General features: G+C 41.1%; 1 protein-coding gene across 5 annotated transcripts in view; it reads right to left on the reverse strand.

Moving 5' to 3' along the window:
- LOC140205086 (potassium voltage-gated channel subfamily KQT member 1) overlaps positions 1–17,812 on the reverse strand; it is an 851,833-nt gene extending 834,021 nt beyond the window's left edge. For 4 of the 5 annotated variants that reach the window (XM_072272253.1, XM_072272251.1, XM_072272254.1 and 1 more), the window contains exons 1-2: positions 17,521–17,812; positions 15,881–16,273 (exon numbers count right to left, since the gene is read on the reverse strand). In XM_072272253.1, coding sequence (XP_072128354.1) covers positions 15,881–16,212 — 332 coding nt within the window. In that variant the 5' untranslated portion in view covers positions 16,213–16,273; positions 17,521–17,812. The remainder of the gene's footprint in view (positions 1–15,880; positions 16,274–17,520) is intronic. The other variant, XM_072272252.1, reaches the window with a different exon arrangement.
- Between the last annotated feature and the right edge of the window lie 322 nt (positions 17,813–18,134).

The raw sequence follows: 18,134 nt of genomic DNA on the forward strand, positions 1-18,134 counted from the left end.
TAAAGTAAATAATCTTCCTTGTAGCACACATGTATGTGATATTTTTTGAAGCATTACACTTTGCCAGCCAACGTCCTGCTTTAGCTTGCTTCAGAAATGTAAAACTCACAATTTCAAGCAGTTTCCTGCCAATAAGTGGGCGATATCCCATTTCCACAAGCTGACTTCTTTGGGACCAAACATGTGCATTTGAAAATACCTCATGTATTTACGTTGCTGAGTCAATGCCAAACTGTTTCGGCAAGTGAGACAACAGTTTCTCACCATCCTGGATTTCCAACTGGTGTAAATGTCGTTGTGTGGAGTGTAGATAGATAGGTAGACGGTTTATTGATCCCAAAGGAAATTAGTGTCACAGGAGCATTACAATCGCAAATATTAGGAGAGAAGTAGAAAGAATAAAAAAATAAGTTACCACAAACATTCTATCAGGAGGGGGTCATCACTTCCCTGGCTATAGGTTGACTCAATACAGAGCCTAATGACCAAGAGTAAGAATGACCTTATATCGCCCTCTTTGAAGCAGCACAGTTGTCTTAGTCTATTAATAAAAGTGTTCCTCTGTTCAGCCAAGGTGGCATGCAGAGAGTGAGAAACACTGTCCAGAGTTTCCAGGATTTTCCGTAGGGTCCTTTGTTCTACCACAGCCTCCATTGTGTCCAGTTTGACTCCTAGAACAAAGCCAGCCTTTCTAATCAGTTTATTGAGCCTGTTGGCGTCACCAATGTTCATGCCATTGCCCCAGCCCACATAGAAGAATGTTCTGGTGACAACAGACTGGTAGAACATGTGAAGGAGAGGCCTGCATACTCCAAAGGACTTCAGTCTCCCCAGGTAGTAGAGGTGACTCTGGCCCTTCTTGTACACAGTCTCTGTGTTGGTGTCCCATTCAAGTCTGTCATCCAGGTGCACCCCCAGGAACATCTAAGATCTCACCACATCCACGTCTTTACCATTAATAGTAACAGGGAGCAATGCAGGCTTCGTCTTCCTAAAGTCCATTCCCATCTCCTTTGCTGTATTCCTGATGTTGAGCAGCAGATGATTCAGCTTGCATCATTTGACAAAGTCCTCCACCAGGGCCCTGAAATCATCCTCCCATTCTCTCTTTATACACCCAACTATTGCTGAGTCGTCAGAGAATTTCTGCAATTGAAATGACTCAGTGTTGTATTTAAAGTCCGATGCATACAGGGTAAACAGGAAGGGAGCCAATACAATGTCCTTTGGGGCATTATAATGCTTAAAACCATTAATTGGGTTTGGTAGGCTTGGCCAGAAATGAACTTGATGGAGGATTGAAGGATAATCTGTTACTAATTTTAATATCAGGGGTTCATTCCAGACAAAGCCACCATGTACTGTGGATAATCAACTGTGGTACAAGTGAAGGGAACTGCATGAACAGTCTTGAGATAATAACTTGAAACAATATAAATGACCAGGTAATGTATTGTTGCAGGAGAATTAAAATGTTGACCACAATATTAAGGATTTCTCAGATAATACCATGGGAGGATATAGTGTTTGCCTTCAACTAGTCCCTTCAGCTATTTGGTTTATACAGTAAATCAATCTGCACATCCTTAATCAATACCTCAGATTTGCAACACTATGACTACTTTGCATTGGAATGGATTTATCCTTGTCCTAATTGTATTCTTTCTTGTGTATTGTTTAAATGCACCTGTGCATGGGACAATAAACTCAACTTTGACTTTGACCTTGTCAGAGTCATTTGTGGCATAGTTTTTATTGCTGAGCTGTAAGATTCTGGATTCATGAGCTTGTGCACAATGCTCAAGCTATTGTATGTGTGCAATCTTAAAATGCTTTTATCACTCTCCCAAAAGCCCTGGAACAGTATCACCAAAGAACTTTACTAAAGATTTTGAGGATCTAACAGACGTACTAACACCAGCGTACTGGAAGAGCGAACATGACCAGCATTTACATCGTGATAAAGCAACACCAACTCCAGTGGATAGGTCATGTCATCCGAATGCCTCACGTCTCCCCAAACAGATCCTTTACTCCCAGTTGAAGGAAGGTCATCAAGTCCTTGTTGGGCAAAGGAAAAGGTTTCAAAGGTGACATCAAAATCAGCCTGAGGAAATTCAGCATTACATCTAACAACTGGGAAGACATTGCACTCAACAGATGCACCTGGAGGAAATCTGTTCAGGAGGGAGCTGCATTACATGAGAGCAGACTCTGCTATGCTGCAGAGAACAAGGAGCAGCTGCGAAAGGAGGCAATATATGACAGAAAGACCCAACCACTCACCACAGCCACCATTTACTCACGTCCACACAGCTCCAGAGTATGTGGATCCCAGATTGGCCTCTACAGCCTCCTGAGGACCCACCAATAGACACACCCTTAGAAGAACCTCTTTCTCGACTCGAGTGATCGCACTACTATTATCGCTGTCTTTAGGAAGAACTTCTTTACCTGACATACGGTATGAAATATTAAATCCCAGCTCCACCCATTCCTATTCCACTCTGAGGAAGCCACTATTTATTCCTAATCTGCTTCCCGTCTATTAACCAACATGTAACCCCTAATCTTGAGTGTTTAATACTGCACATCAACCTTTTATCAAAGGCTTTCTAAAAGTCAACCTCAGCCACTGAATGTCCTTCATCTATTCTACCAGTTACAACCTCAAAAAACATTAGTCAAGTATCTCAAACACAAACATTCAAGGTCAAGGATAATAAGGGTAGTCACCACCTAATTAATTTTCCATAGCTTGGCAAGCAGAATGGTTGACAGAAGAGGTCTACATATTTTATTCTTTCAAAAAAAGAATTGGAGCAATTTCCAAATATTTACTAAGCTGCATGGCAGACAAACAATCTAACAACATGAAAGCTCTGAAGCTGTCTAGAGATAGATAGACGTTGATATTGACAATGTGGAAGTTAGACCTGGATCTATAAATTGTGCAACCAAAAGGCAGCAGGATTATAGCAGGAAGGGCCAGAGTACAGGTTTTTGGGACACTTTTGAATTAATAATCATGTGGAAAATAAATCACATAGGATAAGTAATTTCAACACCTGTTGGAGGATAGATTAATGAAGCAATGTGTTAACAGTGCAATATGTTATCTTAAATTTCCCCAAATAAAATATATTTTACGACAAACTGCACAAAGAAAACGTGCCATTAAATTTAAAAAACAATATGCCTGACAAGCAATGAATCACTTTGATGTAATATAATAATAGTAACTACCACTCAGAATTGACTTAGTAATTATAAATCACTTTGGAATATCCTGAGGATATGATTATGAGCCCAATAAATAAATGCAAGCTTTTGCTTATGCCAAAAAAATACAATAACATACCATTTGCCACACCCTATCATTGAAGGCTTTGGTTGAATACGGTGTAGTTACCAAGATGCCCTAAAACCTCTCTATAGTTTCAAAGTATTACAAGTGGAACATAGAAACCGGCTTCAGTTTAATATCCCACATAAGAATTAACTTATCCAATACACAGAACTCTGCCAATGCTGCACTACTGTACTTTTCAAAGCTGTGTGCTGCAATCCTCCATATGTCAATCATGGTTCATAACAATAAGTTCTCATCAGGGTCATAATATAAAGGGTTCAAGTCCATATTCCAAAGACTTTAATAAATAACCTTGGCTGATGACTCAGTGATGTACAGAGTGCAGGACCATCAAACATGTAATTGAACTAAAGAACCAAATGGCCTCTCATACAAATAGAAAATTTCCTATTATACTTTTCTTAAGAGTGTGGACACGTGGCCGAGTGGTTAAGGCATTGGACTAGTGACCTGAAGGTTGTGAGTTCCAGTCCCAGCCAAGGCAACGTGCTGTGTCCTTGAACAAGGTACTTAATCACACAGTGCTCTGCGATGACACTGGTGCCAAGCTGTATGGGTCCTAATGCCCTTCCCTTGGACAACATTGGTGTCGTGGAGAGGGGAGACTTGCAGCATGGGCAACTGCTGGTCTTCCATACAACCTTGCCCAGGCCTGTGCCCTGGAGAGTGAAAGTTTTCCAGGTGCAGATCCATGGTCTCGCAAGACTAACGGATGCCGTTAAATTTAAATTTAATTTCTTAAGAACTGCAGGAAGATTTCCTGGAGTATCTGGCTATTATTTATTCTTCAATGAAATTCACTGAAGCAGATTCTCTGAAAAACTTCTCAGTAGTGCTTGTAAAGCATGTTTCAACAGCGATGACATTTTGAAGGTAATTAATTATCTATAAATCATTCTGGGATATTCTAAGGTCCTGATAAGTGAGCTACAAATACAATTACTTCATCATATAGTTCTCCGAATTTTACCAGCCGAAGTCCACGTAGTTTATTCTTTCAAAAATAGGATTGGAGGTCTTGTTCTCTTGGGGTTTATTCAGGCACAGATAGTTTGTTTAAGTACATTACAAAATGTATTAATTATACCATTTTTTAACTTTCATTAAGTTTAATCCCATTAACATTTTTTCCTGTGACAAGTGACATCATCTGATTTTTAAAAATGCTTGAAGTCCATGATTTATTTTTTTTATTACAAAGCGTTTTCTCGAAATGAAAGCAGAAAATCCAGAAAATAGAATAAGTCAGGTAATATCAGCAGAGAGAAACAATTTTCTAATCAATGATCGTACATCAGAAATAGGAAATGTGAAGGAAAACAGAAAGAGAATGGAAGGAGTAAACAAGGTGAGATGGGTGATAATGCTGGAAATACCAGAGGATGAAATGGATAACAGTGTGATATAAAACATATTTACTGAGGTAAAAGGAGGGTCTGGAGGAAGTATAACAATGCCAGATGTTATCTTGACTTTTCCCAATGTACATTGTGTCAATCTCTACTGTGAAAACACAGCCTAGAATTGAAAAAAAAGCATAGCATAGCAGAATCATTTTCTGAAACTGGACATTAATTGAGTCCAGATGGCTCTCCCATGTCAGAAAAAAAGGAGATGTTGAGTGGTACTGGAATTGTATAGTTGGTTGAGAATAAAGGTGCTTGTGGATGGAATGTAAGTGTTTATTTATAATCTGTGCCTGGTCTTCTCAGTGTAGATGGCATTGTAGCGAGAGAAGTGACTATCTAATGCTGAAATTAAAGAAGTACAGGTGAAGCATTGTTGCATTTGGAAAGGCCCTGATCCGTGTTGGAGTGAAAGGGCAGGTGTTAGATCTGTGTATGGTCGTACCAGAACAAGTTACTGGAAGGGAAGGATGGGTTGCAGAAATCATTGTAAACTGGGGCATCCCAAAAGAAATAGTCTCTTCTGAATGCTGGTGTGCTTCAAAACTAGTCATCTCAGTTACTCTGTGTGGTGCACTCTCTCCATTTTCTGGGTGAAGGAGTTTCTCTTTGGATTCATGCAGACTTATAAGCATGCAAAATAGAAGTGGGAGGAGGCCATTTTGCCCATCAAACCTGAAAAACTATTCAATAAGATCTTGACAATCTGACTGTAGCCTAAACTCTGCAAAACTCACCACCCTTGCTAATCAATAATCTACAGTGGCATGCAAAAGTTTGGGCACCCCTGGTCAAAATTTCTGTTACTCTGAATAGCTAAGCGAGTAAATTTCCAAAAGGCATAAAGTTAAAGATGACGCATTTCTTAATACTTTAAGCAAGATTACTTTTTTATTTCCATACTTTACAGTTTCAAAATAACAAAAAAGGAAAAGGGGCCGAAGCAAAAGATTGGGCACCCTGCATGGTCAGTATTTAATAACACCCCTTTTGGCAAGTATCACAGCTTGTAAATGCTTTCTGTAGCCAGCTAGGGGTCTTTCAATTCTTGTTTGGGGGACTTCTTGCTTGGGGAACTTTCGCCATTTTTCCTTGCAAAAGGCTTCTAGTTCTGTGAGATTCTTGGGCTGTCTTCCATGCACTGCTCTTTTGAGGTCTATCCACAGATTTTCGATGATGTTTAGGTCAGAGGACTATTCACAGCAACAGGAATTTTGACCGGGGTGCCCAAATGCCCAAATGTTTGCTTGCCACTGTATGCCTTAAAAACATTCAAAGACTCTGGTTTGACTGGATTTACAGAGGTAAAAATATTTCACCTTATCTCTGTCTTAAGTGGATAATCTTCCTTTTGAAGCAGAGATCCCAGTTTGCAGATTTTACCACAAGAGGAAAAAGTCCTCTCCAAATCAGCCCTATCAAAACCTCAGAAAATCTTATGCATTTCTTTCACCCCATCGTACACTTCTAAAGCCTGATTTATACTTCCGCGTTAACTCGACGCTGTAACCTACGCAAGTGACTTACGCACATTGTGAGCATTTATACTTGTGTGTTGGTGTGTCTGCGTTGCTCTGCAATTCACGCAAGTCAAGCATGCACACACACCTGCCCGTGCAAGGCTTTATGGTCATGGTAGTCTTTCTCGGGGTAAACAAGAAGCGAGCGTCTTTTTTTGTAAAAGCAAAATGTGTCCTCCATAATTTCGGAGGTCTGTAAAACTTTATGGAAAGCATTGCAGCCAGAGTTCCTTCCCTGCCCTTCAGTCGCCCAATGGGAAGCTATTGCACCATAGGATGACATGCGATGCTACCAGGCGGACCAAACACAGCTGTTGCGTTCTGCGTTGCCGCGATGTGTAGTTACATTTTGGGAGAGGTGCGCGTCGCAGCAACGCAGGCTCTTTTGTAGGGATCCATGTCAGCTTTGCGTAGGGTTTGCGGTGACGCAGTACTTATGGTGTCGCTTTGACGCAGAAGTATAAGTCAGGCTTTACGCCTTTCTTCAGATGTGATCTCAGCCTGTCTAACATCTACTCACATAACAACATGTCCATTTAATTTATTAGTTCAGCGCTCGTCTGAACTGCTTCTAACACATTTACATCATTCTTTAAATGAGGAGATGAATATTCACAGAATCTTTGTTGTAGAGTTAAACAACATGGAAACAGACCCATCAGTCCAATATGTCCATGCTGACCAGTAAATATCTACACTCAGTGGCCACTTTTCTACGTAGAATGTGAATGATAAAAATAATGAATACAGTGAAGGCTCTGACCTGTAACAGAATTCGCCCTGAACATGCTCCACAAAATTTGCTCTGGATCAGAGATTCCCAATCATTTTATGCCACAGACCCCTAGCATTAATGGAGGGTTCGGTGGACCCCAGGTTAGGAACCCCCTGGTCTAGGTTGAACAGACTGCACTCCAAACATTGGGAAATGGGAACAGTAACTTATAAAAGTCTGGTTCATCTGACAATTCAGTTAGTTGAATCGTGATGATGGTCTGTCAGGTATCTTTCTTTTTATGGAATTAAGAAAAATGGACAATTCTTGCGCCAGCTCCTGCTCGCCAATCTCTTTACTGCCAACTCAGTCCTCCTACCTGTGTAAAGTGCACAGTAATGGTGCAATGTCATACTAAACACAGTGGAGATGTCACTGTCTGGCATACAGTATGTGTTACAAAATTAGAACTCCTTGGTGTAAAAAATACACCGTGCGTTGGATTCTTCAATTTCTGCATCTTATTTTTAAATGAATGCACTCAGTGGCCACTTTATTAGTTGTACCTGTACACCAGCTCGTTAATGTAAATATCTAATCAGCCAATCATGTGGCAGAACCTCAATGCATAAAAGGCTGCACACATGGTCAGACGGTTCAGTTGTTCAGACCAACCATCAGAATGGGAAATAAATATAACCTAAATGACTTTGACTGTGGAATGGTTGTTGCTAGACAGGGTTGTCTGAGCATCTCAGAAATTGCTGATCTCCTGGGATTTTCACGCACAACGGTCTCTGGAGTTTACAGAGAATGGGGCGAGAAACAAAAAGTATCCAGTGAACGGCAAATGCCTTGTTAATGAGAGAGGTCAGGGGAGAATGGCCTGACTGGTTCAAATTGATGGGAAGGTGACTGTAACTCAGATAACCACGTGTTACAATAGTGGAGTGCAGAGGAACACCTCTGAATACACAGCACGCCAAACCTTGAAGTGGATGGGCTACAGCAGCAGAAGACCATGAACATACACTCAGTTGCCACTTTATTAGATATAGGAGGTACCTCATAAAGTGGCCACTATATGTGTTCGTATTCCATTATCCCAAATAATGGGCCCAGAGCCTTGTCTGCCATTTTAGGTGCTCATCCAAGTTCTTCCAAAATATTGTCAGATTTCCTACTTCCACTACCCTCTGAGGCAGTGTTTTCCAGATTTCAAACACCCTGCATCTCCATTTCACCCTCCGAAATAAACTTTAAGCTGCTGCTCAAAATGTTTATGTTTCTGTTAGTCCTCTCTTGTTTTCAGTGCACAGTGCTCCTGAGATAGTCATACCAATGCACCACATCACTGAAGTATAACCTTCCTACTTTTATATTCAGTTTTCCTCAAAGTATAGAAAACGTGTCTTTTAGTTTCCTTGATTACCTGTTCGATCTGAATACTTACCTTTGGAGAGTCTTACACCAGCACAGCCATATACCGCTGTATCTCTGAGCTCTGCAATCTGACACCACTTAGATAACAGGCTTCTTTTTTATTTTTACAATTATACTGCAGTTTTTTTTCCAAAATTATTCGCCACATTTATGAAATCTTTGACTACCTACTTAACCTATCTATTTCCTTTCATAATCAGAACTCCTTTTAGAATTTACTTTCCGACATATCTTTGTGACTTGACTACCTTACGTTGATGATATTTACCTCTGACTTTCCCACAGCAGAGAACACCTTTTGTAGGCATCAACACTTGCCATAATTTTATACCTCAGTCTTTATTCAGAAACATAAGCCTCAATTCTGTTATCGTCACTGTCATTCTTTTCTGGCACTTATCCTGCACCTACGCATATATAGACGATGACAACAGAACTCCACATAATCTCTTACAAGGGTTCAATTCACCTTATTGCCTTATTGTGACTTTTATCAATTTTACGCATCATTTTCTAGATCTCTCCAGTTCTGTTTTTTAAACAAGTTGCTACCCCCACAAACCTTTCTGCCAAAAGCATGCCTAGTGACTACATAGTTCTTTTGAACACAGATGTAGCTGTGTTGATTTTCCTTGCTGAAAATCAGCACAGGCACAACTCAAGGATGCGTGCTTAGCTCTCTGCTATACTCTCTCTTCACTCATGACTGACGATATGGCTGGGCACAGATCAAACCTGTTCTTATCAGAATCTCAGATGGTAATGTGAAGGCATACAGGAGTGAGATCAATCAGCTGATTGAGTGTGGGTGCAACGACAACCTTGCACTCAATGTCAGCAAGACCAACGAATTGAGTGTAGATTTGAGGAGGGTGAAGACAGAAGAACACACATTATTCCACACTGAGGGATCATTGGTGGGAAGGGTGAGCAGCTTTAAGATCCTGAGTGTCCACATCTCCCACACATTGACGCAATCATGAAGGAGGCCTGCCAACAGCTGTACCGTAACTTCTTTAGCAGTTTGAGGAGATTTGGTATTTTACCAAAGACTCCGAGCAAATTTTTATAGGCATATGATGGCGAGTTTTCTGACCAGCTGCATCACAGCCTGATATGGGTGCACCAATGCACAGGATTGAAAGAGATTGCAGAAGACTGTGGTCTCTGCCGACTCCATCACAACCATCCCTACTATTGAGAACGTCTTCAAAAGGTGGTGCCTCAAGCATCGTTAAAGGCCCTTACCATTTGGGACATGCTCCCTTCTCATTGCTGCAATCAGACAAGAGGTACAGGAGCCTGAAGACAAACACTACATTTTAGGAACAACTTCGTCCCTTCTACAAATAAGATTTCCTTACGGTCCATGAACACTACCTCCATATTCCTCTTTTGCACTATTTTTTAATAAATTGTAACTTTCAGTTGCATTTTATGTCTTGCACTTTACTGCTGCCATGAAACAGCAAGATTAACAGCAAATATCGGTGATAACAAACCTGATTCTGATTTTGAAAAGTACAGCGCTCGAACAGGACCTTCTGCCCACAACAAGAGAACATCTGCAGATGCTGGAAATCCGAGCGACACACACAAGATGCTGAGGAACGCAGCAGGCCAGGCAGCATCGATGGAAAGAAGCACATTTGACGTTTCAGGCTGAAACTCTTTGACAGGTCCCTCAGCCCACCATGTCTGCACAAAGCATCATGCCAATTTAAACCAGGCCCATCTGCCTGGATATAGTCGTTATCTCTGTTACATATTTGCTCAAGTGTTTGTCTAAGTGCCTCATTAACAAACTATCAGATCTGCACCTACCATCTACTTGGCAGCACATTCCAAGCACCTACCACTCCCTGTGTAAAAAATCTTGTCTCACAAATCTCCTTTAAACTTTCACGCTCTCACCTTAAACTATGCCTCTAGAATTTCACACTTCACCCTGACAAAAAGACACTGACCATAAGCCCTAACTATGCCTCTCAAAATCAGGTCCTTCAGAGAAAATGATCCAAGTTTATCTGATTTCCTTATATCTAATGCACACCAATCCATTCAAGATCTTAGATGAAATTAAAAGCTTAGGTCAATAGAAAAACGACATTTACTTTTCTTAACAAGTCTACTAGTCAAAGATTTGTTTTTTTTATTTTGATTATTTTCACTGACTAATCACTGAAATGGGATTTTCCTCAATGTCTAATTTCAAAGTTGTATTTTTAAAATAAAATTCAAAGCTTCCTAACATATTCCTACATTCCTTGCAGATTGAGCTGGATGGAAAAGATATTAAAAATGAATAGCAAATCCTGGTTATGCAACCACTGTTGCCAAACAGACAATCTCTGAAGAGTATTGATAATGGATGGGGGGTCACCCATCTTGTAAGGACACTGCTGAAAAGAAGGCAATGGCCAATCATTTCTTTTGAGAAATTTGCCGAAGACAATCAAGGTCAAAACCACGATCGCCCATGTCATACGACAGGACATATAATGAATGAGTGAAGCATAGGAAAATGATATATGATTATTATGAGGATATCTGTTATCTGGCCAGACACTTATTTCCCTTATTTAATTATAGTGTGTGGCCATCACTGATAAAGCCACCAATTTATTGATGTATATTTATGCAGCAGGTTCACATGTTATGGGCTATGGTCAAAGATTGTATCTGTCAAGTGACCCTCTGTCAGAATAGTTCTGATGTCATCAGTTAGAAATGTCACAGCATCTCTTTCTCCGCAGGTGCAGCCTGACTTTCTGATTATTTACAATAGGTTTGAATGCTAGATTGCTGGCAACTCTAATATTTTGCCCTTGAACTTATGTGAAATAAGTAGTGATTAATTAGCAAGTTTAACTCTCATTTCCCCTTGGAAAAAGTTGCAATTAATAGCACTAGCATAAAGGTGAGCAGAGCTTTTGCTTGTGCTAGAGGTTCAAGATCTGTACACATCGAAAGTTTACCCTGCTCGTGATACATCTTTCTCTTTCATTTCCTTGGGCACAGGGAAGTTTTGTTTTTTTTTGCAATTCTGTGCAGAAGAAAGAAAATTATAGGCCAGTTAGCCAGAGCTCAGTTGTTGGAAAGTTGTTGAAGTCTATTATTAAGGATGAGGTTTCAGGGTACTTGGAGGCACATCAAAATCAGCATGTTGAAAACCTTGCCTGACTAATCTGTTGGAATTCTTTGAGGAAATAACTGGCAGGACAGAAAAAGAGATTCAGGGGATGTTGGTTATTGGATTTTCAGAAGGCCTTTGACAAGGTGCCTCACATGACACTTCTTAACAAAATAAGGGCCCATGGCATTATGGGAAAGATAATCGAATGAATAGTTGATTGGCTGACTGGCTTTCTCTGGTTGGCTCCCAGTGACTAGTGGAATGCTACAGGAGTGGGTGTTCAGATCCCTTCGTTTCACATTGTATATCAATGATCTGGATGAAGAAATTGATGGCTTTGTGGCCATGTTGCATATGATATAAAGATAGGTGGAAGGGCAGGTAGTGTTGAGGTAGGACGGTGTCTACAGAAGGACTGAGACAGATTGGGGGAATGAGCAAAGAAATGGCAGGTGGAATATAATACAGCAAAATCTTTAGTCATGCATTTTGGTAGAAGGAATAAAAGTGCAGCCTATTTTCTAAATGGGGAGCATATTCAGAGGTGCAAAGGGACTTGGGAGCCTTTGTGCAGGATTTTCTAAAGGTTAACTTGCAGGTGGCATTGGTAGTAAGGAAGCCAAATACAACATTACTATTCATTAACACAAGAAATTCCACAGATGCTGGAAATCCAAAGCAACACACACAAAATATACAGTATGTGTAATAAAATAACATTCATTTGGTATGAGGGCGGAGAATCTGTGGAATTCATTGCCACAGATGGCTATGGAGGCCAAGTCATTGAATACATTTAAAGCAGAAGTTAATAGGTTCTTAGTCAGGGCATCACAGGTTACAGAGAGAAGGCAGAAAAATGGGGTTGTGAGAGGGATAATAAATTAGCCATGACAGAATGGTAGAGTATACCTGATGGGTCGAATGTTCTAATTCTGCTCCTAGGTCTTATGGTCTTAAATAATATGCTAATTCACCCTGAAACACAAGATGCAATAAAGGGCCTCCTTTTATAAGATTTTTTTTTCTTTCCAGATTTCCTATACTCCACACCAGCCATAAGCAAGAGTACATGTAGCAGACTGACCAACTCCAAGATTTCTCAGAGCACTGCTCTATAACTGCTGCTGAGAAAACATCACTTTCAACTGAATTAAAGAGGTGAAATCTTTTCTTGGGACAGGTGAATAATCCTCTGTGCAAACAGGGAGACCCAATAAGATGTTCCACTAGCTTGTGTTTTGGCACATGATGCCACCTCAGTTTGTTATAGAGACAAGCTCCCCATTTTCCATATTTTGTTGTTCAAATTTTCATCTGTTTTGTCATTCATCCAGCTTCTCTAATGGATCAGTTCCTTTAATGATCAGCAATGGTCAAATGTACAATTCAAAGCATGTCTAAGAGTAAATATGGCACTCTTCTCAACTTGTTGGATGTGGGATAGTTAAGGTCTTTAATCTGGTTATGTCACCATGCGCGCTGGCAAGTGCAGAGGAAAGACAGACTCCCATGTAGAGACAGCAAACAGAGTTTATACATAAGAATTCCTACAGAAACATTCTCCAAACTAGTATTTCACAATAAGTGCTAAAGACCATTTACCTAAATAGTACAGATGACCCGGAAGAACCGAGACTATCAAATTAAAATTAACAAGGTAAAACAATTAACAATACAAGTTAAACAACAATTAACCAATTAAGGTACTCTAGAAACTAAGGAGCAAATGCTCTCTGGCTCCCCACACAGGCCGAGAGAGCTTATTACGGGTTAAGGTTAGTGATCCAGCACCAAATAATATCAGGTAGATTTGATAGCTTGATGCCTGAAATGCTTGGTCCATGAGAATGGGGAGAAACAACAGATTTAACATCTAAGATAGGGCATAACAGCGGTGTTGCAAGTAGCTTTTTGACCTTAAGCAAGATTACCAATATTAAGAAGAGAGACAAAACAAGAGACTGCAGATGCTGTGATCTGCAGCAACACACAAAGTGCTGGAGGCACTCAGCTGGTCAGGCAGCATCTGTAGAGGGAAATGGACCGCCGATATTTTGAGTGGTGACTCTTCATCTGAGCTGAATTCACAACATTAAACCTTTTTCACTACCTAGTCACGCCATTAAAATCCGGTGAACAATTATTGATCTGAACTACCAGTTTATCTTTCTTCACGGACGCTGCCTGACCTGCTGAGTATTTCCAACATCCTTTGTTCTTTTGTTCACCCCTCTTGTTCAGAAAAGTGTTGGGCCTCCACGGTTTGTAGATTTCCTTGACGGGCTGGTTTACCAAGTTTATTAACTTATAAAGAATGGGATTGTGATATCAATATCTCCTTTTCAGGACCCTCTTACTCACTGTGTGCTGTCTAAAGAATATGTATGTTAATGTGTTATTTGCTAAATCTATGTCATGTTAAACCTTCCCATAGAATTAAGGCTTGCCTTAAAACACCTCAATTTAAGAAGTTCTCCACATAACATTTCCACACAGATGCCATTGTTTTTATTTTTGCTCGATTTTCCTTTACCAGTTACAAGTGTCAGATCATTTGGGCTGAAGGGCAACTAACACCAGCAGAATTACTGAAAATGATTTCATTACATTTATATGAGACAATTATGTCACCTAAACTCGTTGATGGTTATTAAATATAAATCTATAAAAAGCTAACACAATGGTTTTGAGTTTATTATATACCAAAGTTTTGCATTGCTGATAGGTCTAAGTGAATGAATTTGCAGTTATAGCACATAAATTATAGTTCAGAATATCAGTGGTGTCTGGGCTTTATAGGAGGTTTCTGCTTCTCTTTCTTCAATTTACTCTAAAGGCATTGCCCACGATTACTCTCTTCTCCGTGGATTGACACTTAGCTGACCAACAACTTCTGTGCAACTGTTCCATGTGGTAGAAAGTTCCACGTCCTAAGCACTCCAGTACTGTACTGCCAATATCTTCTTTATTTTAAGCACCATACACTTTTACAATAAATGGATTATCAAACCTACTTTGACTTTTGTATGATCATCAATCAGAAAAGAAAAATGTCACCGGATTGAAGCGGTAGAGAGTGAAAAGATGGCCTGTTGCGTTTGCTGTTACACACAGCACATTAATAACTTGGAAGGTCATTTGCTTGCAAGGACAATGCTAAAATGTACTTCGTCACCAGATTTTTTTGCCAACGAAGGGCAGTACTTCTTTAAGGATGGATTTTTACCTCCACCCATCACATCCCCATTAGTAAGAAAAGTAGTACGATCAAACATTTTTTCTCTTTAATAATTTCGCTTCCCCGCCTGGGCCACTACCACAGACCAACCAAGATTAATGATTCTCACAAGAACAACCTGCCAACAATCGTCTGAAAGGGCATTGGAAATAAATTAAATAACAACATTCAAAGTACTGTAAAAACTCTTGTACCCTGTAAGACTCTATGCTTCTGTGAACTATAATGCAATGAGAAGATCCAGAAAGAATACTGAGATTTCTTTTTAAGGTTGCCTTTACTTTCAGAAGTTCTAAAGTAATGCGTTTAAAGGTGTGCCATGCCATTTCCAAATATTACTCATAAAAGAATAATATCTATAAAGAAAATGCTTTGTGAACACGATTCGATATGATAGGAAGGTCAAAGCAGAAAAAAATCGCAAACAATTGGGTCTTTCAGTCAAAAGATTTCCAATCTCATTCAATAAAAAAAGAACCCGGCCACTATTCACAGAAAGTTCACCAAGGTAAACAAATTAGTTCAATCTAATCGTTTATTGATCCCGCACACCTTTTGCAAGGATATATGTATATATGTAAATTCACGGAATGTATTTAAAGAATTAACTGGGGTTCTACCGTTCATGCCAAACCTCTCAACCTTTGCCAATAAACAGTTTTGCATTGGTATCAGTTTTAATACTTGCGTAGGTCATAGCAACATTGTTAGAAAGGGACATATTTTTATAACCGTTGACATCTCAACACCAGATAAATGGAGCTCAACCTAACTAACTCCGAATTGTAGTTATTTCAAAGACAAAAAGTCTTACGGTCATCAGTTCTGATACACCAGAATTCGGCTTTTCGGTAGGTTCTGTCAGACACTAAACAATCTCACTCTCCCTACTTTCCGTTTAGTACATTATAAAAGTCTAAAACTTGAACGAAATTCAAAAATCGACGAAAATAAGAGCGTTAAACTGACATTCTCGTTTTCTGCGAAAAGGCGAGAATGGACAAAGTTTGCAAAACATCGCACTTTTTTTATGAAGTTGTACTCACACTGTGAAGTGGTAGATGAAACATTTCCAGCCGGTGGGCCGTTCTAAGAAGTTGTATGTTCTGCCTTGGATGTTGACCTTAGAGAAGAAGGGCTTCTGAGTGCTGTACAACGACATCTGGTTCGGTAGGGTGATAGCCTTAGGGGGAATGGGGGAGTCAATGATCACCTCACCGGCTCCTGGGCTCTCTGGAGACTTGTCTGCCGTGCATTCGGGGTTGCTGCTCCTCTGTATGTTCGTGTTCTCGGACATCTCCAACATGGTCGGTCTGCAGACCGCTCCGCTCGCCTGGGAAGGGGAGCCACTCCATCGTGATTTGGTTTCGGAGGACATCAGGGTGGGAGGGACGCCCAAGCAGGCGGGTCAGAGCTTCGGGCCGTCAGACCGAGCACAGCTGAAGGAAGGAAAGAGAGGGGAGAAGGATTATGAAGACAGTGGGGACATGTGGCACAGGAGATTCAAAGGGTGGGTGGGCATGGATCGCCCACTGAAGACAGAGGAGAGGCACGATGTGTCAGGGCATGGGCTTTAAGATATCAGGCCGAATAAGGTATCGGCCTTTATGGGGCGGGGAGATTACTCCGAAGAGTCAGCAAATTTAACTCAAGGACAAGAGTAGTCAGGACTTTGAGAGTCTCCAGACCATAAACAGAGCGGGAAGACGGGATCACAGGTTAGGACAGGTGTTTCTGCAGGGGGTGGGGCTGGGAGTGTGGGAGGCAAGAACAAGGAAAAATCACCGCCTGATAAGGTTTAATATGCGGATGCTGAGGAGACCTGAGAGAACTCGAGCTGAGTAAACAGGGAGTTGGGAATAACAAGCTTGCCTGCACATGGGGACGCATGAAATGTCAACAGCGGGCTGCCATGGATGGATCGCGCCGTTTGCCTTAGCTCAGAAAACCCAGACATCTGAACCGAGGAAAAATAGTTTTAAAAGAAACGTCGACACCTCAAACAACTTGTCTATCATTACATTTTAGCAGTGCAAAAATATGTACACATCGAGAAACTAATCTGATTTAGATACGAAGAGTACTACTGTAGGAAAACAGGTCCTTCACCCCAACGTCCTTGCCGACCGACTTGCCCGCGTTTGGTCCCCATCCCTCAAAGCTTTAACTGTCCGTATATTTAAACTAATTTCAAACTGAAACTTAAAGTCAAGGGTTGACGTTTCCAGTTGCCAAGATTAATGTGGGAGAGATTTTAGTTTTGTAGATTTAGGCTATTTTTGAGTGTTTAGAACTGAGGTACACGTGCCGGAGCAGTAAACATAAAAAGAGACACTGGGAAGCTTCATATCGCATTCAGTTCAAAGAGTGACGGAACAAGCCTATAATCCAACAACTGGCTTGTTCCAGAGCTCGACGACTCTGACAGCCGCTCCGATTGAGTGACAGCTCTGAAACGGCAGGTCTGTCACTGGGCTGATGCTGCGGTGGCGGCGGCAGTGTTCCTAAAGGACGTGTCTGTTAAGAGTTTTTGGAGAAGGTTTTAGCGCAGGTTCTCTTTGCCTCTCTCCTCCCTGCAGTGCATTGCCAGCTGTACCTGGAAGCGTCTTAGGGGTAAGGGAAACTATCGGCCGGCGCCTGACATCGAGAAGGAAGGAAGACCTTTCAAACCATAAGTTGCACTCACCAAAGCAAAGCAGGCGGTGACTGGGTGCTGTTGCGAGACTGATCTCTCCCACCCACCCACCCCCAGCTCTCAAAAAAAGGGTTTTAACTTGTCTTAAAACAACAACAGACCGGCGGCACTTTGCGACCTTTCTTCATGACTCCGGTGAGGAAACCAACCGACTGAATGAACCGAGCCGAACCATGCAGCGGTTAGTTACTAAAAAAATTACCGAGCCGCTGGCCCGGTCTCCCTACTCGCTGGTCTGCAAGTAATCCGACAAACAGCCGCGGTTCCGAGAGCGTCTCTTTAAATGGGACCTACGAGTGTCTCGGGGCGTGGTGGATCGCTGACACTTCACGCCAAGTGTGCCTTGCCCCCTTCTGCTCACCTGAAACAGAGGGAGGAGACTCGTGAAATTCTTTACAGTTTTATCGGGACATCCAGAGCGCCAGGAATTCAAAGCTGCTGAATGCAAGTATAAAGCGTCCATTAAGATTGGGATCTTTAAATGGGAGTGTCTGGACAGACCGTGCTGTATTCTTATTCAGGGCCAATTGGTTTACACAGGTAGCATTTACACAGAAACTAACAAGATACTAGAGGAGTTTAGCGGGTCATGCAGCATCTGTGGA

The sequence above is a fragment of the Mobula birostris genome, chromosome 11 (assembly GCF_030028105.1).
Source record: "Mobula birostris isolate sMobBir1 chromosome 11, sMobBir1.hap1, whole genome shotgun sequence".
NCBI lineage: Eukaryota > Metazoa > Chordata > Chondrichthyes > Myliobatiformes > Myliobatidae > Mobula > Mobula birostris.